General features: G+C 38.9%; 2 protein-coding genes across 17 annotated transcripts in view; both read right to left on the bottom strand.

The window, feature by feature from the left end:
- UNC80 (unc-80 homolog, NALCN channel complex subunit) overlaps positions 1 to 23,018 on the bottom strand; it is a 228,359-nt gene that overhangs the window by 170,755 nt on the left and 34,586 nt on the right. For 14 of the 16 annotated variants that reach the window (XM_055109063.2, XM_034955043.3, XM_034955036.3 and 11 more), the window contains exons 8-14: positions 15,130 to 15,391; positions 13,585 to 13,719; positions 11,854 to 12,070; positions 11,024 to 11,164; positions 9,703 to 9,971; positions 8,301 to 8,669; positions 2,923 to 3,069 (exon numbers count right to left, since the gene is read on the bottom strand). In XM_055109063.2, coding sequence (XP_054965038.1) covers positions 2,923 to 3,069; positions 8,301 to 8,669; positions 9,703 to 9,971; positions 11,024 to 11,164; positions 11,854 to 12,070; positions 13,585 to 13,719; positions 15,130 to 15,391 — 1,540 coding nt within the window. The remainder of the gene's footprint in view (positions 1 to 2,922; positions 3,070 to 8,300; positions 8,670 to 9,702; positions 9,972 to 11,023; positions 11,165 to 11,853; positions 12,071 to 13,584; positions 13,720 to 15,129; positions 15,392 to 23,018) is intronic. The other 2 variants (XM_034955039.3, XM_034955047.3) reach the window with 1 other exon arrangement.
- Positions 18,858 to 20,902, bottom strand: LOC103784161 (zinc finger protein SNAI1-like). The gene has a single exon (XM_034955050.3). The coding sequence runs from the start codon at positions 20,158 to 20,160 to the stop codon at positions 19,387 to 19,389; it is 774 nt and encodes a 257-aa protein (XP_034810941.1). The 5' UTR covers positions 20,161 to 20,902; the 3' UTR covers positions 18,858 to 19,386.

Here is a 23,018-nt window from a genome sequence, read left to right as displayed (position 1 = left end):
TTTAAGATCTTAATGAAAAAAAAAAAGTTTGAAATTTAGATAAGTGATAGAATTGACAATCCATGTTTAGAAAACCTCAAAGGCTTTGTGTGCAATGGGAAGAGGCGTGCCACACTACATCTGAATAAAAGAGACAAAAGAATGTCTATACAGTGGAATGAAATGGGACAATGACCGAAGTCTCTGGGTTGAGGGGAAAAGGGATAAGGATCAAGAAAGAAGGGGTGGCTGAGTGAGGGCCACCTTAATTATGGATGAAGAACTCTGGACAACCAGGCACAGGCATTGAAGTCAGATTAGGGAAGGTAATTCCTGAGAATTGGGATTGTATTAGTGTCCTTAATTGTGGCCCAGAAGAAAATTTAGTTATATCATCATTTTGACAAATCAAGGCCCAGGAAAAAATTCTTGGAAATTTTGAGAGAGAAAAAAAAAGATTATAAAAGACTGAAACTTGGAATTAGCAATAGGCTTCTTGGTATAATTTTGTTATAATCTCTCCATCTGTATTGCAAAGTCAGATGGATTGATACATTTTTCATTTTTCCTTTATTATGTCCTAGATTTGAAATTAGGTATTTTTATTCCCAGGGAGTTTACAAGTTTCCAGATATTGAACAAACTCATTTTTATTGCAAAATAAATGCTGCTAGCTATAAAATGAAGTTTGCAAAGCACTTAGGTAAAATATATTTTGCATAAAGAAGTATTTAATTGTCATTCTATAAAGAATTTGTGAAGATGTTTATTGCAGCATTTATAAAGCTCTTTAAAACCCTGAGTTGGCAGGTCCTGAAGTACAAATTATTCTGTGTTTTCTATAAAATACACCAAAAAAGGCATAATTTCAAATCTTCTCTTTAGAGGATATTAAAATGTTTGTATCATCTGTATGAGTTCAGTGGGAAGTTTAAGCAAGCCTAAGAATATCAAACTTTAAATACTTAAATTCTGAACGAATATCCTGAATTTCTTCAAAAGATATAAAACTTTTAAGAAATGAATTCCTTTTCAATAATTGGAGACTACCAGCTAATGATTAGATTAATACTCTAAGATACGCTGAGGCATTAAATGATGAAATTGCTGGGCACTTTGACGAATATCGTTAGAATAACCTTCTGTTTCTTGGAAGAAAAAAGGCTAGGGAAAGGACCTTGTCTGGTAAAGGTGAGAAATATTCTTAGTATCTTAAGTAGTTTCTGAAAGGCCAATGGTAGAGAAATCTGAAAATGTTTAGCTTCTGGAACTGGATATTTCTTAAGGAAAATTTCCCATATTTATATCTCTTGGACAATGTGTTTACTGAACTAAATAAGCAAATATAACATCAATAATGAGCATTAAACAGAAGGAGATAATAGAGGAATTGTCCCATAAGTCAAATTGATTAGACAGGCAGAACACTGGCTGGATGCCCTCATAGGAAGTGTTCGGTGCTCCTGGGGAGGAAAGTATGATGAACTAAGTGATAACAACAGCTCCTCAAATGGCTTCCGATCCAACTCACCCTGCTTTCTGTGAATCCAGAAAGACAAATCTTGGTTATCAGAGCCAGTTTATACTTCCAACTAAAGCATGACGCTTTTTATTATGTTTGTTTATTATGTTTTAGTGTTTCATGTCATGAAATTGGTCTTCTGCATGGGGAGTGATGTGGTTTATTTGTCTTTGAAGGCATTTATTCATACTGTAATACAATTTAAAATCAAAGATAAAAAATCATATACACATGTGCAAAGATGGGGGAGATGCCAGCTTTCTATAGCCTTATTAATTATTATTTTCAAATTTTGGCCTCAAAATCTAGATCTTGGTCAAAAGTTTCAAGTTTCAAAATTTAGAAGCTAATAGTGCAAATATAACCCCCATATACACATAATAAACTAAAATAACACAACTCAATATAATATAAAACAGCAAAACAGAAAAGGATAGATAGATAGATAGATAGATAGATAGATAGATAGATAGATAGATAGATAGATGAGAGATGATGCATTAAGCAAGAAACCCAGCATGCTAATACTGTGTGAACATTTCATGACAAAACCTAATATCAAAGAAAAATGGGCTGGCATTAGATTTTGACATGACCCTAAAACTCTGCCAAGATATGCCAAAGGATTTCTGGAACTCAACTTTGCATCAAACTCTTTTTTTTTAAGAGAATATTTTCTTATGATTTCAATTCAAACATACATATGAAGCAACCATCCCAGCTCAGACTGTGGAAGTAGGTTATTGTTCAAATTGAAAAAGAAAATTAACAGTCAGCGGAGGCAAATAAAAATGAGCTGGAAGACCATTTCCAGTACAGAATTACGTTTGGCAAGCCCAAATGCAGAGTTTCAAGTTTCACACAGTTGACAAGGACATGATCTCAAATATTCAGAAGGCAAGGTTCATTCTCAAATAAAGCAGCCAGAAAATGACTGGCTACTTTTACAGTCCTCTTTTGTCCCAATAAGGGCCATTTTCCATATCTTAGGAAAGACAACAAACCAGGTCCTAAAACTTTGACCCCTTTCTCCAATATGCAATATGTTTCTACAGTACCCAGGCAGATGATTAAAAAGTCATTTGTTACAGGCCATCAAAAGCTTGCTAAATGTATTCATCTGTGCAAAAGTTCTTTCAAGCTGCAATTCACACATTCCAATTATATATACTTTCACTAATTGGGAGTTGGTCTGCCCTAGGCAGGAGGCAGAAATGTTTTCCCAATTAAACTTTCCTAAGCCTGGGTTTTAGATGGCTTGAGATATCTCATGAGAATCTCCTCACACCAAAACAGCATTAATTATTCCTACAAAATACAATATTTTTCAGGGAACACTGACCCTCATTGTCAAAGGACTCATTCTTAAACAGAAGGGAAGGAAGAGGGAGAGGAAATGGAATCTACTTTAATTCTCTTACATTCTCTCGGAATACCTGGTGTCTCAGACGATCTCCAGAGAGCCCTCGGTGTCCTTCACCACAACCATAGGCACATCCCAAAGACTTCACTATTTTGATGAGCATTGTTAGGGCAAGCCTATGGTTGCTTACAGGTGTACTTTCATCCTGGTACCCACGAATGAGAAAGAAAGAAAAGTCTGTTTACTTTGTCACTGAGGTCCTTTTGCTAAGATTCTATTGTATGATTAAATCAAGTTTATATGTTTTACAGGGAGCACCTGCAATTTGGAAAACAGAATTGTAACGGGCTCAACAAACACGCTCAGTTTTCTAAAATTAAGTCTATGATTTAAAAGAAAAAAATCTATGTATTTTGAACACCCTCTGTTGCTAGAGAATATAAGTATAGACTTCTTTGTTAGAAGACATGCTTTTATATCCTTGACTGCTGTCAGACAACCACCTAAAGAGAGACAGTGCAGACTATCAGTGATGAAAGCAAATAAGTTTTATTAGAAACTACCCTCATCAGTAGGCTTCTGATACACCAGGAAAGGATTACTGCGAAGTTTCTGCAACTGATCAAAGTCTGGAACTTCGAAATTTCATGGCAACTTCTGACATTTTTGAGGGCTTTTATTTCTAATTGTATACTTTCACTGTATTATAATACATATGCACAAACAAGGTGAGAATATACAGAACTTTATAAACACGTTCAGCTTGATTCTTCCCTTAAGGCTGAATAGGAAGGCCCCCTGAGATGAATCATGAGAATTTGATATCATCCTATCTTTTGCCCAATTTAATCTTTGTTGTTAGTGGAAAACATGGCTTCCAAAAAAGGAACTTCCTTGAATTATTTCCAAAGAAGCATAAGGAAGCAGTTGCTAAGGAATGATGCAGAGCCCAGTGTGGAAGAGTCACTTTCTTTGGGAAGCTGCAGCCTGTCTCAGTCCTTCTACCACATTCCACCATCAGCACACACACCACAAACCTGGGATTCCAGTGTCTGTTCCTTAACCGCATATGATGTTAGATAAGTTAACTAATCTCTTTGTGTTTTTGTTTCCTCACCTGTGAATTTAGGATTCTAATAGCTGCCCTTCCTACTTCATAGGTTTACTATGCAGAGCAAATTAAATAATGGATGAGAATTGTTCTGCAAATTGTAAGGGACTTTTCCATAGCCACATGATTGGGTTGACGCATAAACTTTGGAACCAGATATAAGTACTCAAATGTGCACGTGGTATGGAAGGAATAGGGGCTTATCTATACATTAGCATGGGCCTTACTATGATAAGGTTGACTTTCTCCTCCCCTAATGTTATCGAGTTGGTCCCCCTTTTCTTATCTGTAAGCTCTTGTAGTGGAGGTGGTGCTGAACTCCAGATATTCCCCTTGGCACTACAGCATTCATTCTCTGAGCTATTCAAAGTGCTGATGGCTCACTGCCCTCAGATGAGTGCCTCTGAAGGCCACAGCTAGACAGCTGCCTCACCCAACATTATACTCTCCTCCTGGAGGCAGTCTACCTCTAATGACTGGACAGGGCCATAAAGGGACCTGGGGTGTGTTTGCTAAAAAGGTCTCTTTGCATCACCTGGGGACTACTTAAAGAGCCATCCCAGCTTCAAAGCCCTCTGTGATTAGCTTAGGCCTCTATTACAACTACACTGCAGTTCAATTTCTCCCTATGCCCCATGCTGCTTCTTCATACCTAACAGAGGTTAATCCTGAGAAGACACTCCAGTAAATTGCCTGCACACATATCTTCATATTGGAGCCTGTTTCCAGGGACCCCTACTTAAGACAGCTCAGAAGGTTGCAAACAGAAGACTCAAACTTATCAACAGAACTGTATGTATATAGGTTGACTATCCTTATTCAAAATGCTTGGACTAGAAGTATTTTGGATTTCAGATCTTTTCAGATTTTCGAATATTTGCATATATATAATGAGATGGGAATAGGACCCAAGTCTAAACACAAAATTCATGTATGCTTCACATAGGCCTTATATACACAAGCTGAAGATAATTTTATATAATTTAATAATTTTGTGCATGAAATAAAGTTTTGACTGCATTTTATCTGTGACTTGTCACATGAGGTCAGGTATGGAATTTTCTACTTGTGGCTTCATGTTGGAGCTCAAAAAGTTTCAGATCTTGGAGCATTTTAGATTTCAGATTTTTTGATTTTTAGTTTGAATTCCGATTTTAGCTTCAACATTTACTAACTATATAACCTTGGACAAACTACTTAACCTACCTGTGCCTTACAAAATTGGAATCATAATATCTATTTCATAGAGTTGTGAGAATTAGAGTCAAAACATGAAAGGCATATAATAATAGAAAAACTAATTATTATTAATTATTAATAATAGCAACAATAATTATTAATTAAAATAATAATTAATAAAATTAATTATTTTTATGTGTGGGGCGCTGCTTTCCTCTGGCGCACCTTTATGCAAATTAGAAAAGGCACCCCTCTAGGTGGAGAATTAGAAGAAGATGAACCCTCTGAATGGTTGTAATCCTTTGGTGAGTGGTTCCGAAAGCAGAGGTTGGACTGGATTTCAATCCTCACTGGCTTCCTTCGTCAAGGGCCTTTGTGTAGAGGGCTCTGTAAAGGCTACAAAGCCTTATGCAACAGTGCCTCAGAAAAGGTCATCCTGAGCAAGGGCTTATTTGGAAGACTGGTTTACACATATTTTAAAATTATTATAAGCTCCTTTAAAACTTTTCTAGCTCTGGAAGCTCTTTGTAAATATCTATTCAGGTTTTTATTTCTTTAGACCTTCAGATGTCCTTGGGATTCAGGTTGCTTTCATAGGAGACATTCAGAAAGATGTAGCAACTTACAGGCAAAAAAATTGAAGATATTAAATAACATTCCAAGCTCTCAGTACAAGTTGTGGCAAATATAGAAATGGAAATTAGATCTTCCTTTCTATCTTAATCAATTCCTATGCTTCTGTTATTACTAAGTTGCAAAATTAGATAAACCTTCTGATTCCACTGAAGATAACAGATGGATTTGGGGCAGAACAGACCAGTGTGAATCACAGAAAGAAGGCATTTGACCCACCATCAGGTTTTATTTTATAAATTATTTGTACTAAAAAGAATATTATTTTGGTAACTAACTATAAAACATATATATCTTGGTGGCTGTATTGGAGACCACATAATCTGACTTTAAAAATCCCATACTGATCAAAAGTGATAACTCTGGTCAAAATAACATCTATTACATCAAGCTATATAGTCTAGATAATATCTAGGTGCTAAATAGTCAAGATACTTGTAGGTTTTCAATAAAAATGTGGTTAAAATGCCACTTGGGTAAAATTTCAAAGCTAAAAAAGGAAAAGCAAAAATGAAAACAAAACACTAATTATGAATCTCAGAGATCTTTAGCATACATACAAAACCTCATCAGTTTAGTTGGAACATCTAAGCTTTGCTGATAAAAGCTTATCAATATTTCATAATATTCTCTTTTTTTCTTTCTAATTTCCCTTGAATATTATAATGGGCAAAACACCACTTCTAATCTCTTTGTCCAGACAGAGTTGATACGTAAAAAATGGAAATTCAGTAAGAATCTCACCAGTTTCTGTGTTTATAAATTTGGGCCTTATAACTTGTATTTGTTTGTTAATTCCTAAGTAACTGATCACTGAATGATTCTTTAGATCTTAGCATCTGCAATCAAATCTCTTGTGATCTATACCATTATTTAGATAATTTTCATTTACAGTCAGATCTGAAGTTCCTTGCATTGTCCTCAGTGATAGATAAGGTGCTAAGGTGTTGGGAAACTTAAAATCCAATAAAGTTTGTTAGAATTGCCTTATGATTAATACAATCAAGGCAAGAGAAGAAAATCGTATAGAAAAGGCTCAACAACCAAGGTTATCGGAGCAAGAATATTTGGATCAGAGTCCACAAATATTGGGAAGAAAAGAGTAAACAATAAAATGAAGAAACCAGATGATAAATGCATATTAAACATGTGTCAAATGGGACTCGAAAGAAATGAGGAAGAAATTTTGAAAGAGGAAGGAGTACTGCAACGCTTGCTCAGATGTGAAAATCTGATAACATGTAAGAAAAATGGACAATTTATAGTTTATACAATATATATCGAGATGGTATATATCTAGAACTCTACACAGTATAACTTCACATGTGTAAACACTTGACATGATGAGTAGAGTATTTGTTAGAGATTAAAATCTCTTGTTGATTTCAATTTCTGAATATCATTTCCTAGCTGAAACCATAAATTGAGATTAGTGTAAGTTATGTGAATTTAAGCTGTAGTAATTTGTATTTAAAATTAAAAAAGAAAACCAATTCTTGATGTTAAGAAATCATATACCAGATGTTGACAAGGCAGAGGGAATTAAATTTAGGAACAATTAATAATAGAAAGACTAAAGCCACAGGGATGTGCCACATTGAGACATGAGAGGGCTGAATGAGGCTAAGAGAGTTAGTCCCACTTCAAACCAACACAAACTAATCAAGCAAAATTCTTCTCTTGCTTTCCCCTTAACTGTGGTTGAAGCTGGCTGCCAAAAATGTGTTACTTAAAAGAAATAACTTTACATTGAGGAAAAATTATACTGCTTGTTATGGGCTGAATATTTGTGTATTCACAAAATTCACATATTGAAGCTGTAATCCCTCAATCTGATGGTATTTGAAGATGGGTCTTTGGGAGGTAATTAGGGTTAAGTGAGGTCATGATGGTGGGGCCTGGTCTAGTGGGATTGGGCCCATATAAGAAGAAACACAAGGAAGCTCTTTTGCTCGCTCTCTTTTGCTTTCTCTGCATGCACAAAGAAGAGGCCACGTGAGAACACAATAAGACAGTGGTCACCTATAAGGCAAGAGAAGAGGCTTCAGAATAAAACTAAACCTGACAGCACTTGGACTTCCCAGCCTCCAGAACCATGAGAAATAAATTTCTATTGTTTAAGCCACTCAGTCTATGGTATTTTGTTATGGCAGCTTGAGGAGACTAAGACATTCTTCAATTAGGTCAGAGTCTGAAAGTTTTCAGAAAGGTTATACTTGGCGTCAGACTGAGAATTATGGCAACATAGCATAACTGAAATGTTCTCTTGCAGAAATAACGACTAGAGAATTAGCTCTAACACTGCTTGGATGGCAATAGATATTGGATTTAGAGTACAGTTGCATTCAACTGTCTCTACTAATGCCTACTGAGAACCTAATGAAGAGATTTCTCCACTCTCCACTTTTTTGCTCTAGTGACTAGGTGCTGTTGAGTAAACTGCTGGCAAGCAAGCTTTAGAAAGAAATTAGGTATGACATTTCATGAGGACACATAAGGTGGTTCAGTCATACCTTCTCTTGGTTCTTATCATTCTTCTCATAAGGGCCGCCTCCACCTCCTCCACCTCCTCCTCCATCACCTCCTCCACCTCCTCCATCTCCACCTCCTCCTTCTTCTCCTCCACCATCTCCAGCTCCACTAACAGCAGGGCCTCCGAATCCACAGGTGGAACTTCCAGATACTCCTTTGAATTGGAAAGCTCCCTCACTTGGCCTCTTTTCCAAAGTCTCATTTTCCTTGTTTTCACTCTTCTTTCTATTCTTTTCTACACAGGGCACCACACCAAGTTGAAGCAAGCATTCCACAATGTTTAGTGCCACGTCACAGATACGAGAGCTGATGTCATGATTAAGGACAAGATAAACAGCCTTCAGAACTACCTGAGGAAAACAAGATAAACACAGCATGATTAAGTTACCTGCACTCCCTCTTCCTAAAGAGATTTGATTATTCTGTTTAACCCATTTCCTTAGGCTAGTCTATGAAATTGGGTAGAAATAATTTAGACAACTGTCAAATTTTCCTATAAAAGTTGCTGTGGAATCTTGTGTATTTACTTAATAGAGCGTGTAAGTCACCCAAAGTATTAAAAATATATACATGTGTTATCTCATGTACATCTTCCAAAACATGCTATGATATCAACAGTTAATGGGGATATTGAAGCACAGTGAGTTAATGAGAGAGTAACTATTTGTCCAAATGGAAACTTGTTCTATTGATTTTTAAAAATAAAAATGTTTTAATCTCCTGTCTTTCATTCATTACTAATAATGGATAAAGAACAATGATTTCCTTTTGCTCATTCATGACTGTATCATTATTCATATTTCATTTAAAGTACAAAATATTTGCATGTTTAAATTATGTTCCTTTATTGGTTTTAATATTGTAAATTATTTGCTAAGCCAGGATTCCTAATGTGCAATAAAATTTTGTGAAATATAATTGTAAAATACAACAACTCCTTCATTTGCTAATAACTATACTCAAGACAGGCACTCTTGAGAATGCAAGCTTAAATCTTTTAAGAATTTCTATTCATTTTTTTCTGGCTACACAGGAGGTTTTTAGTCCTGTTAATACCAAAATAAAATAAGTGAAGAATTTTTTTGCCCTCATTCTAGACATAACAGACTTATTAAACACACACGTATGTGTATTTATATATGTATATTCAGGATTCACTAATGGTTTTGGATTATAAAAATATTCTGAGATCAGATCAAATCTAATGCAATGCTTGAAAAAAAAGTAAGGTGCACATTGGTGAATTTTTTTCAGTGGGTGGCTTTTTCATTTCAAGGTTTGATATTTCTAAGAATCTATATGCCCATTTTATATAACATTGCAAAAATGCACCAAATAATTAATATCTGTCTAACTTTGGTAAGAAAAATTCTTGCTTCTTACAGAAAGATCAAGCATTCCATTCTTGTGGACAAAGTTATTGGTCCCGTCAATATGTTCTGTGTCCTCTAGGTAGCTGTAGTTTATGCAGGAGTCTGTGAGGCTTCGAGGTAGGTTAGCACATGCCAGAGGTTCATGTGGCATCTCTGGGATAGGCACCTGGTTGCAGAGTTTCCTCATATGCTCATTGAAAAAGTCTGCGTAGCCTACGTTGAATGACGCCAAAGTGGTATTGAAGGTCGCAACTGTGATGGTGGAGATCTGAGATCGCACTAATAAAATGAAAGTAATGTCTTAGTTCTCCCTACATTAACCTACAATACCAGTTAGACAGTTATACTATTACTTCAATCATGACCACAATAACAGCTGTAGTTTTTGAAAATATTTAACTTATAGTCTCAAAGCTACTCTCAGCTCTCATGGGACTACTGAAGCCACTAAGGCCATATGATGTGTGGAAAATATTAAAGATTGTAGAAAATGTGAATTATAACTGGCTTCCTTAAGGCTGAGATTAGGATTTAACTTCTGTCTAACACTGACTTAGTTTAGTTGATCAGAATAGATGAATTTTACCCATTGTTAGATGATAGATCATACTGATATAAACTATTTGTTTATAGCATTTTTATCCAGTATATTAAGGAACAACAAACATGAATAATTTTTTACTCCTTTGGCTAAAAGTAACTGAAAATAAATTTGTGGTGGCAACTAACAGATATCATTGAATACCTGAAATACAGGGCAGATCAAAGAGGGACTAAATTTATGCTTCTATGAGAACATAAGAAAAAAATCAATTATTCTGTTAAAAGTACAGAATGAGAACCTGTCTTGGATTATACCCAGAGACACATGTTTGCTGCACACAAAACACACAAGAACTTATCTAAAATAGAAGCTGTCTCAAAAAAAAAAAAAAAATTGGTGGCCTTGGAAGGCAGTGACTTTCCTCCCGCTGAAGGTATACAAGCCCTTCAGAGAGATCTCATAGAGGGAATTGAAGCACTGAATCTAGATGTCTTCCAAGGTCTCTTTCAGCCCTGTGGGTCTATAAGCTTTTGAAAAGAAATATGAATGGCTTGTCCTTGCTCTCCCTCTGAGAGGTATGGTGTTTACAGTGCGGTGTTAAATAGTTCTTGCTACTAAGGATATGCTAAGAATGGCTAACAAGTAAATTACCAAGCAATTCAGCACAAGAATGCCAGTTTTCAGAAAACACAGGAAGTGGATTACAATGGGAAAGTAACATGGTGTAAGGACAGAAAACAAGAAAAGAAATCTGAACTCCTGCCCGTAGGCCTCACCTCCTACCCACCTTCCTTGACGGTGTTTTCTCCATGGCTGTTGGAGGGGTCCGGCAGGTCGCTTACCAGGGTGTGATGGGAGTGGGAATGCCTGGCGCTCAGACTCTCCATCTCAGTGGCTGCATCTGAACTGCCTCGCCGGGTCAATTTCCCTGGGATGAATAAGAGCACCCCACAAGAGGGTTTTAAAATCTGAAAGTTATTCTGCCAAGATATTGTCTTTCCCAAGGACAGCAGGGAGAGTGTGGGGCTGTTAGGAAAAATGTGAAACACAGACAAAAAAGCAAGAACTGAACTTGCCATGGGGATATTCAGGGTCAGGATGATTGATGAAGCTGCCTGTGATAAGGTCAGCCCCAATCTTAGCCAAATGTCAGAAACCGTCTGTTGTGGCCCAGCTAGCTGTCAGCTCCCAATTTTAAATTGGCCTATTTAATATGCAATCCAGAAAGAAAAAAAATATATATATATATATTTTTTTCCTTTGCTTTGCTGCTTTTTTCAAAAACAAATCCAAGTTTAATAAAAATCTGCTGTCTAGATTCACAATGGAAATTAATGCACAGAGCACCCTAAGGCCATGTTTCTTTGTCTAGAATGATCTAAGAAATAAGATTGTTACCTGTCTAATTTCACAGAACTCTTGCATAATTACTTCAATTATCTGGATTTATTTGGCTGTGAAAACACAGCATTATTTTGGTACTGGAGAACCTGAATTTGAGCCCCAAATTTCTTGGCTGAATTGTTCAAGAAAGATTCAGATTTGCCCAGAAGCCCTAGATCCAGTTCTAAACAGGTCACTTAAACTCTGCCCTATTTTGGAAGGCCTTGTGGTCACCTAAAATGGTGGTTTGCCAGCCTCCTTTCTCAATTCCTCGCCTGTCTTCTCCCAGCCCAGAGAAACTTCCAAAGGAGAATGTGCTGCGCGTGGGGGACACATCCAGGTGGTCCTCGTGAAGCAGGAAGGGCACTCCCATTCTCCGTGGCCTCCTCTTGCCTGTGTGGTGGAATGGAATGGAGCCTTTCCTCTCTCGGTCTTCTTTGCGGCTCTTGAACTACAGTGACGAGAGGTGTAGAATTAGGCACAGGGCAAAGAAAAGGTTACAATCTGCTTCCCAAGGGGCTCCATGATCTGCAGTAAAATACAAGAAATGTGCCAGGAAGAGAAGACCCAGAAAGTCACTGAATATCATCCAATAAAAATGGGAGAAATTTCACATTAAAAGAGTGAAAGAAACTAAGTAAAAGGCCACGTATTCCATGGGCCTTTCTCCTGGGTTTGGTTAGACTAGTGGTTTGCAAAGTGTGGTCCCTGGACCAGCAGCATCAGTATCACTTGGGAACTTATTAGAAATGCAAATTCTCAGACATATTATATTAGACCCTCAGAAGCTGAGGTCCAGCAATGTGTGTTTTAACAAGTCTGGTAGGTAATTCTGATGCACACTAAAGTTTGCAAATCACAAGGTTAGAGTCACTACTTGAACCAGACTCTCTTTTTCTGTTCCATTTTTCATGATGGTGATCCATTGTTTCAGTTAGCCAACTTTAAATGTGCGCCACTGTTCGTAAGAAGAGTCAAAGAAGATACAGACCATACATTGCCACAAACCCATTATTCCTACCAAACAAGTTCAAAACCAAGTGCAACTTAAAGTTTAGAACTGCTAGGGAAGCTTTTAAAATATAACAGTTCCTTAGCCTACCTTCAGCAATTCTGGTTTAATTGGTCTGGGATTGAACCTGAAGATGTATTTTTTAAAGCTCCTTAAAAATTATCATATGCAGCCTGTATTGAAAACCACTTTTTTCCTTTCAAATGATCAATGTTTTAAGAAAATTGATAGCCATTGTCTTTTGTTGCATCATTAACAAAGGCAGAAAACTGCTTACTTAGCAACACTTTCAGCTCATAATAGGTTAATATCGTGTTCTGTGTTATTTGTTGGCATAATTAAACTAACAGTTTTGAAAAAGAGAAAGCAAACCACTATATATATACATATACACAGGTCTACACATATTATTTTCTGTTTATCTCCAATTACTTACAAAAAAGAGAGGCAGAGTAATGGCAGAAAAATATAACGTATTTAACTAGAAGACCTACTTTTGAGTTTGGACTCAATCTTGGGCAAACTACCTAAAATTTCTAAGGGTCAATTTCTAACCTGCAAAATGAGGAGAATAAGGATGTCATTGGATTAAATGAGAACTATTTATATAAAGTACTTGATAAAAATGAGTTGAACCATACAAATGAAAGTTACCATCATTGTTACCACAACTACTTCCACCACCACACTACTTTACACTGCTTTATGCATATGATCAGAATTGAGCTTCATGACAACCCTGTGGAGCATTTAGAATAGGAAGTTCACTCATACACACAGAGGGACTTGCACAGGGGTATGCTGCAAGTCAGTGTCACATCTAGGAGCTGACTTCGGTTTCTAAGTTCCCTTTCCCACCTCACCCCATACTGCAGTATGATCAGAAACATCTCATGTCCCACTGACATTTTTTATTTACCAAAATATCAAAGAGCATAAGCATTTCTACTCACCTTTTTAAAAATATTCATGCCCAGGTCTGAAGAAAGATCTGGGACTGCAGATCTACGCAGATTGGTCAGTGAAACCTTGGAAAAGGCCTCAGAGCTAAGAGATTTTTCCTCCTCGTTACACTTCATGGTGAGATCCTTAATAAAGGTAGACAGTGATCAAGGACTTAGGACTTTACATCCAAATACTGTTCTTATTGAAATGTCACATTTTTAATAGGGATGCGCCTATAGCTTTGACATCTTTGAACAATTGAACTTCTATGTCTGGACTTCTGGAATCCAAATTCTGCTAGTGAGAATATATATTTCATATTAATTGTAACTTCTGTTTGGAGTTTTCAGCAGTGAGGTCATGTAGCCCCAGATTTAGAATGCTAAGAAAATAGAAGATGGATCTCTCTCTTTTTTTAATTAAAAAGAGTGTTTTGTTTTGTTTTTTTCCATTGAATGATTCAGTAAAGCAGATATCCACTTAGGCAGAATATCTACTACTAAAACAGATTATATTTCCTTTTAACTCTGCTATTGCTTATGTTTGTTTTCAGAATATGCAGAAAAAAATTTCAGACTCAGCCAATTCACATTTAAGTAAATCCAAACAACTGGAACACACTACAAGTCACATTTTTCTCTACATTTTCAACACCTGGTGTTGACGAGAAAGAGGGCAAGAACAAGTGTTCAAGCTGGTATTAGGTCATTCATTTATCAAAAAGCAATTGCCATGAAGATATCACCATATCAGTACACATTCAGTTTACTTCTCTAAACATTTATAATAAATAGCAAGACTATCAAAATGCAATATTCCTAATGATGACATTAAGACACTGGAAAATGTTGGCCAGGCACGGTGGCTCATGCCTGTAATCCCAGCACTTTGGGAGGCTAAAGCAGGTGGATCACGAGGTCAGGAGATCAAGACAATCCTGGCTAACACGGTGAAACCCTGTCTCTACTGAAAAAATACAAAAAAATTAGCTGGGTGTGGTGGTGGGCGTCTGTAGTCCTGTAGTCCCAGCTACTCAGGAGGCTGAGGCAGGAGAATGGCGTGAACCCGGTAGGCGGAGCTTGCAGTGAGCCAAGATCATGCCACTGCACCCCAGCCTGGGCGACAGAGCGAGACTTCATCTCAAAAAAAAAAAGACACTGGAAATGTTGAGTTATGCAAAAGAGGTTACATCACGTTTAGTAAAATCCTATGTTACAGATTTTATGATATTGGTAATCAACAGATTTAATGTCAGAACCCTCTATTAATTACTACTTTGATTATCCAGAAGACCCAATTTTCCACTATTCTAGATAAACAAAGACTTATACTAAATTAGCATGTGCAAGAGGTGCACTTCTTCAAATGATTAAGTGCTAAAGCCAGCAAAGGGTCAAGCATGCAAGATGGAAGGGAAAAGATAATAGCAACAGTGTAACCCACCAACCAAAAAGTCAGCACTAGAGTACCTAAGAGCTGGATGCACAGAGAAAAAAAGAATCCATTATGGCAAAGTTGCTGGTTTGAATGACAATGAACCGGGTTTTTCTTACTTGGGTTTTGTGGGTGTTCACTAGTGAGGGAGCTGCCGCCACCATGGAGCTACTCCTGGGTCTGGGCAGGAGAGGAATATCTGGCTCCGGAGGCTTTTCTGGCTTCTCTTCCAACATGTGTCGCAGCCTTTGTAAATAGTACATCAGAGACCACTGAGTGCCTTCCTCAGACCAATGGGGCTGAAGTAGGCAGCGCAGAACAGCAACGTCAAAGTAGGTGGCATAGCGGGACCTTTGGCACGGAGGTATCACAAGAGAGGCCCTGTTCCATGGCAGAAAGAAGATAATTATACTGGCAATCAAGCTTTCAGAGGGGCAGCACAGCATGGCTTATAGCTCTACTTTTCTCATTTGTTTAGTTATTCATTTACTTGTTTCTTACGTAGTTTACTCTAATATCCTTCCAACTGGTCTCTCTCATTCCACTTTCACTAAACATCTCCTGAAAGTAGAGATATTGAGAGAGTTTTGAAGGATGGATAGGAATTAGCAAGGCAAAGTTGAGGTTTGGGCAGGAGGGAGGATTAGCATTTCTGTCAGAGGCAACAATGCCTACAAAGGCATGAATTTTAAAAACCACGAGTTTGAAGGGGAGACCCTAAGTAATTGGTGAGTAATTTGGGTGATGGACAATGATGAGAGTGAGAGCTATAGAAATAGATGAGGTTCAGATTAAAATGCTTCCTTTATGCTAAGATCAGGTTTGACTTTTACCCCGATAGAAATAGAAATGATATTTGCCTTGCCTACTTCATTGAGCTATTTTAATTTCAGTTGTGAAAATATTATGTAAAATAACTAAGGAAAAGCTACAAAATGCTAAGAAACAGAAGTTTTGCTATGAGGAAAATAAATAAAATAAGTTTGAAAATTCTAAAGTTATATATCCTTGCAAGACAGCAAGACTAATTTTTTTAAAATCTCAAGTTCCTGGGATTCTATTATTCAATTTAAACACATAATATATTCATTACCTAGTGTTCAATTTAATTCTACTACAAAGTAGTTTTAAGAAATTACTCAGATTAATACACCATCCTATGTATCTTAGGTGCAACAAATTGAATGTTTGTGTCCCACAAAATTCAGATTTAAAGGTAAGTTTAACTTTCTCACCTTGAACATGTGGTCTGGTAAGAAAGACAGACAATAAGTGACAAAATATAAACTTAGAACTTCCGGGATCCAAGATGGTATCTTAAATCTAAAATCTAAACTTAACTCCCAAGCACAATTTCCTTCTGATTTAGGTGATGCAAAAGAGAGATGTTTGTACCCTACCATGAACTAGCAAATGATGCTACCCACACACAAAGTGCTCTCACAAAAAACGCAGCCACAGAGAGTGAGTAGGGATTTTCCTAAACTTCTTAGGCTCATTTTTTTTTTTAATTAAAAAATCTACGGCTCACTAGTGGTTCAAGAAAATAATTCCATAGGACACAGCTACTATTTTAACCTATTAACTAGAATAAAAACTATGGTGCCGGGCGTGGTGGCTCACGCCTGTAATCCCAGCACTTTGGGAGGCCGAGGCGGACGGATCACGGGGTCAGGAGGTCTACACCATCCTGGCTAACACGGTGAAACCCCGTCTCTACTAAAAATAGAAAAAAAAAAAAATTAGCCGCTCTTGGTGGCGGGCCCCTGTAGTCTCAGCTACTCCAGAGGCTGAGGCAGGAGAATGGCGTGAACCCGGGAGGCGGAGCTTGCAGTGAGCCGAGATAGCGCCACTGCACTCCAGCCTGGGCTACGGAGCGAGACTCCATCTCAAAAAAACAAAACAAAACAAAAACAAAAACAAAAATACTATGGAGTAAGGACTTGGATGTTTGGTGAAACTTTTGTCTCACTTAATGACCATTTGTTTTGAGTCATTGGTAAAATACATTTCTGACTGTGGGTTTCAGTAAAAAGTTCAAAAATACAAAGCCAAACCGTATCTGTGCCCTGCAAACTATTTTTACAGCTCTTCCACTTCCCTATCGAAGCACATACCATACTTTATTATTTTTTCTTTTGTTAACAGCATTGTCTGATGGGTTGAGGTACAATTGCCTGTGTACACAATGGTTTTGAATTTCAATGCTATCTTACAGTCTAATATTCTTGAATATTTTGACAAGTAGGAAATAAATATAAACTGAAGTTCAAACACAAAAGTGAGTTGGCAGTCATATGAAAAGAAGCCTTCTACAATCCCTAAATTCCCGTATATGCTATGCCAGAGTTTATCCTTTTTCCAGAGACCTAGAATATTCTTTGGACATCCGTTTTGTGACAACTTTTAATCTATCATAAAGTCTTACAGAATCTCCTTCCAACCACTTCTCATCAGTTCCACAGACACCACCCTAGTTCTAGCCACTAACATCTCTCATCAGGCTTATTGCAATTACTTCCTATTAATCTACTAGTTTTTCCTCTTATTCCTCCACTCCCTGGCTCAAATCCTTTCAATATATTATTCAATCCCCTTAGAATAAAATGCAAGCTCCCTTACAGTAGTGAACCAGGCCTGAATAGTCTGGCTGGGTTTACCATTCCAAACTCATTCTCTATTATGCTTGCCCTGGTGTGCCAGTTATTGATTTATTGCCTCTCAGCCCCAAATACATTTTTGGGTAAAAAGCCCTGTTTTAATATTTTCTCAAATTGTCCAGCATGCCACTTGATTACTCCTGAGACCCGGAGTGCCACTTGTTTATCCTGAGACCCAGTTTGAAGGAAACTAAAAACTCTGATTTTCATTTCTACCCATTTCCTAAAAGGCTTTCACTGCTCTCCCTTCCCCCACCCATCCCATTTCTCCTTCTTAAAGATGCATGACGCACGCAAGCCACTCCTCTCAGCCTATCATTTATACCTCAGATGACAGGATTTCTTTTCCCCCACCCCCATGCTGTAATCTTGGATTTATAAACAAAAGACAAAGTATAGGGTTGGCTGGCTACCAGCTGGGTAATTTTAGGTCCTCAAGGCTTTGTGAAAATCATTTGATATATTATAAGAGCCTGTGAAACTGTTGTTTTCTTGACTAGGCTGCTGTGGTTAAGACAGTTATTATTAGTTCGACCAAATTATTTCCTCCCCGTTGGAATAGCTGGTAGTTGTTCTTCACCCGTTACGCTCTGCCCCACACTTTAAAGTCCCCAAATGTTTCTAGTTAGTAAATTAGATTAGGGAGTTCCATAAATTACTTCAAATCCCTAGAGCAGTGCTCCATATGAGATAACCATGAACCACGTTCATGAGAATCCTTCCTTCCAAGAAGGATACGAAGGAGGGAGGTTGTTAAAAACGCAGGCACCAGGTCTTGCCCCAGACTTCCTAAACCAGAATTTCAGAGGATGTGGTCCAGGAATCTTTATTTTAAACAACATTCTCAGGTACTCCTTGAATACTCTTTTTAAAAAATACACAAATTGCTTTATTGGATATCAATACACTGCACACATTAACTATACAAAACGTTTCCTTGATACAAAATGTATGAAATATAAGTACCAATGTACTTTTAAAAATGTAAACATCCTCCTCCCAGGCCTACCTGTTGGGTTCCCAAAATAGTTCTGGGAGATACATTGGGCAGACCAGAGCACCCGACTTAGGCCACCGACAAGTGACAACCATTACTTACAGTCCCTCTTGAGACATTGTTAAATTGCCTGGGAAACAGGTGCCAACCACACCAAACAGGAAGCTGAAATAGCTGCTCAGGCCCAGAGCATCTTAGGCTCTGACACGTCCTGGTGTCAGCCACCGCCTTCGAAGGCCCCATGGCTGAAACTGGGGGTGGATTATTGCATAGTCAAACCTCGCGGAGGGTGGCCTGAGGGCTCCTTCGGGGAGGGAGTGGGGAGGGTCCCCTGACTGGGGTGGACACTGTCTGTCAGCTCTTGTCCTGTAGCTCAAACAGCTGTATCCAAACAGTTCTGAATACACAAACACATGCAGAAAAGCCAGTTCAAGAATGCCCCCAAGCTGGGGCTGCCAGCTGCCCTCCCGCCAGCCATCCAGACATGGCCACGGGAAGGCCTCTTTCAGAGTCCACTGAAGGATCCAGCAGAGGAAACAGAACCGGAAAATGGTTTTCATCGAAGTCCCGTGCGGCTGATGCATCCAGAAATGGGGGCGCTCAGGAGGGAATTCTGTGGCATGAGGACATGGTGTACTCCTTCCTTCTGGAGCTTGGGGAGGCTGTTGGTTGGCGGGGGCAGGGTGTCTGGTAGGGAGAGGAAGAGGGAGCCTTTAGGGTCAGTGAGGGCCCCCTGAGCAGCCCGACTCTTGGTGCTTGTGGAGCAGGGCCATTCGGGAGAAGGTTCGAGCGCACGCCTGGCACTGGTACTTCTTGACGTCCAAGTGGGTCTGGAGGTGGGCCCGCAGGTTGGAGCGGTCGGCGAAGGCACGGTTGCAGTGGGGACAGGAGAAGGGCTTCTCACCAGTGTGGGTCCGGACATGGCCCCGCAGCAGCCAGGGTCTGGAGAAGGCCTTCCCGCAGGTTTCGCAGGCGAAGGGCAGCGTGTGGCTTCGGATGTGTTTCTTGAGGGCACCCAGGCTGAGGCATTCCTTATTGCAGTATTGGCAGTTGAAGGCTTTTTGAAACTGGGAATCCTTGGCCTCAGAGACCTGGGCCAGCTGCTTGCACACTTGGCCCAAGCCTGGGAAGGTGGTATCGGCCTCCGCCTCCAAGGAAGAAGCTGAAGTGGAGGAGAAAGACGAAGCAGGCTGTGAACGTGGGCTGGGGGACTGGGAGCCTTTCCCGCTGTCCTCATCCGACAGTGAGGTCAGTTCTGCCGCCTTGGAACTCTCTTGAGGGAGTCTCAGTTGGAGGGAGGCCCTGGCAGTTGGTTGTGCTTGGAGTGCCAGAAAAGCGTCCCAGATGAGTGTTGGCAGCAAAGCAGTGGAGTTAAGGTGGTCCTGGTGGTAGGGCTGCTGGAAGGTAAACTCTGGATTCGAGTCCGGCAGTTTGCTGTAGCTGGGCTTCCGATCAGGGTCAGGGAGCTTCCTGACGAGGAAAGAGCGCGGCATGGTGGCCGAGGCAACGAGGTCGCTGAGTAGCGCAGAGGCAACGAGGTCGCTGAGTAGCGCAGAGGCAACGAGGTCGCTGAGTAGCGCAGAGGCAACGAGGTCGCTGAGTAGCGCAGAAGTAGCGCAGGCTACCCACTCACTAGGCCGAGCCTTGGAGCAATGAGTGCAGCCGCTCCGCCAACTCCCTTAAGTACTCCAGGGGAGCAGGGTGGGACCTTTCCGGCCACGCCTCTTTATCACTTTCGCGCCAATTGGAGGCGTGCCTCCCCCTAAGCCACGCTCTGAGCAAGTGGGCCGGGCCTGGCTGGGCTCGCGCAGTAGCAGCCCGGGCCTGCCTTCCTTTTTTTTTTTTTTTTTTTTTTTTTTTTAGTGGCGCGATATCGGCTCACTACAACCTCCGCTTCCGGGTTCAAGTGATTCTCCTGCCTCAATCTCCTGAGTAGCTGAGATTACAGGTGCCCGCCACGACGCCTGGCTAATTTTTGAATTTTTAGTAGAGATGAGGTTTCGCCATGTTGGCCAGGCTGGTCTCGAACATCTGACCTCAGGTGACCCACCCGCCTCGGCTTCCCAAAGTGCTAGGATTACAGGCGTGAACCACCAAGCCCAGCCTTGAACACTCTTAATAATCCTATATGGAATCACCGTAACTGAGAAGATATGCTGACGGTGTTGTCCCTGAGGGCAACAGATGACTAAATTGGTATCTTTCTCTATATACAAAATGTATTGTTTGAAAGTAATTACCAACTGTACAGTTGAGTCCCATATGCATTAACTATTTTCTAACAGGGCATGTTAGTTCAGCAGATGATGGGCTGCAGAACAGCAAGCCTCCAACAACGTAAGGCTGTGATCAGAGACTAGAAACATATCCGTATCTTATGTAATCAAATTTGTTAAGTAAAATCACATTTCAATTGATTGATATTGAAAGAGACTCCATTTGAAAATATCAATAAATTAACAAGACGTTTGGTAGCAAATATTTAAGTACCTCCCTTTAAGGTGTTATCCAATCACTAGTTTATTTGACTTAATGTGTGAGCTGTGCTGCACTTAATATTCAATAAAAAGCAAGAACTATCAATAAAAATTTTTATTTCATTTAAGACAGTATTATCAGGTATGATCAAAGTATCACCATCCAATAAAAGTCATTTTAATTAACCAGCAGACTAACATGTGAGAAATAAATTTTCACAACTGGATAAAAATGACATGAGGGAGGCCGGGTGTGGTGGCTCATGCCTGTAATCTGAGCACTTTGGGAGGCTGAGGCAGGCGGATCACGAGGTCAGGAGATCGAGACCATCCTGGCTAACACGGTGAAACCCCGTCTCTACTAAAAATACAAAAAATAGCCGGGCGTGGTGGTGGGCACCTATAGTCCCAGCTACTTGGGAGGCTGAGGCAGGAGAATGGCGTGAACCCAGGAGGCAGAGCTTGCAGTGAGCCGAGACAGCACCACTGCACTCCAGCCTGGGCAACAGAGTGAGACTCCCGTCTCAAAAAAAAAAAAAAAAAAATGACATGAGGGAAGCTTCTTAGATCATGTGATAGAAAAGTTCTTTTCAACTCTAATATCCTCTGAATCTAAAAGTTATTTCCTGGAAAAAATTAAAAATGAAAATGTTATAAAATAATATGAATACAACTTTTCTTCTAAATGATATATGTAAAAATAATGAAGAAAAGCACATACATAAAAAGTTATTAATGTTTATAGCTACCTGATGGCTCATGGATGATTTTCACTTATTTTAAAAATATTTTATATATTTACATTTTTTCTGTAATTGACCCTATACAAAATTATATGCATAAGAATAAACAACATATTATGACAGAAAAGAATTTCAAAACTGGCAAGAATTTCTTTAGTTTACTTTCCAAGCAACTATGGCTTTGGAAAGTCCAGTTATCATTAATTAGGGTTGAGACCTGATAGCAGAAAGTATTGAAGGCAGATAAGCACTCCGGAAATAACAATCTATGGAAGCAAAGAACTGTCAGTCTTGACTCTATGCAGTATTTACTGAAGCATAAATTAACTCTCTGCATATAGTAATTAAAGATGAAATCTAACATTAATTTAAAAACTAGCTACCTGTTTACTTATTGCAGAGTGCAGAGAAGACTGATGTGCAGTTCACTTAAGTTCAGAGCAAAAGAGATAATGAATTGTATTTGATACATGCAGACAGCTTTTGTTACTAGGATATTGGCATTGTTTTGTTATTAAAGTTCTCTTCTTTTCTGATTAATGCATGAGCTCTTCCAATAAAGACACATGAACATTTGTATTTTCTGAAAGTTTTACTTTGCATCATTTCCATGGCAACCAACCACTGCAGCTGGGCAGAGAGAAAACCTCATTCATTTTTCCAAAGTGCCACTGATTCATGTCTAATTAACACATGTGGGTGTATGTTGCTGTGGGCGACTACGCACATATATGTCAGGGAATGCATATAAATATATATATAGAGAGAGAGCTTGAGTATAGACATATCAGAGAATAAGAAAAAAATATCTGTTCACAAATAGTAGTCTTGAACATTATAGCTGGCTTTTGTTTTTACTGGCAAATCAGAATGGAACCATTAACACTTGATTTTGTCAGAGAAAAGAAACATCATTTACTGTCTATATGTCTATATTTGTAAATTTCTATGCTTACTATGGATGAGAAAGATTATATAAGAAATATAAGCTAAAGAATATTTTTATGACCTCAGGATTTTACACTGTTCTTGGTTTTTATGATATGTTTAAAAGTCAGACAGAAGCGTAGCATTTGAAGTAAAAGATTACTTACTCTTATTTGAAATTAAGTTAAACTTTTTGGAATTTGT

This window comes from Pan paniscus, chromosome 13, assembly GCF_029289425.2.
Source record: "Pan paniscus chromosome 13, NHGRI_mPanPan1-v2.0_pri, whole genome shotgun sequence".
In the NCBI taxonomy this organism is placed as follows: Eukaryota; Metazoa; Chordata; class Mammalia; order Primates; family Hominidae; genus Pan; species Pan paniscus.
Note: the sequence above shows the minus strand (reverse complement) of the source record. Positions and strands in the feature narration are given on the sequence as shown.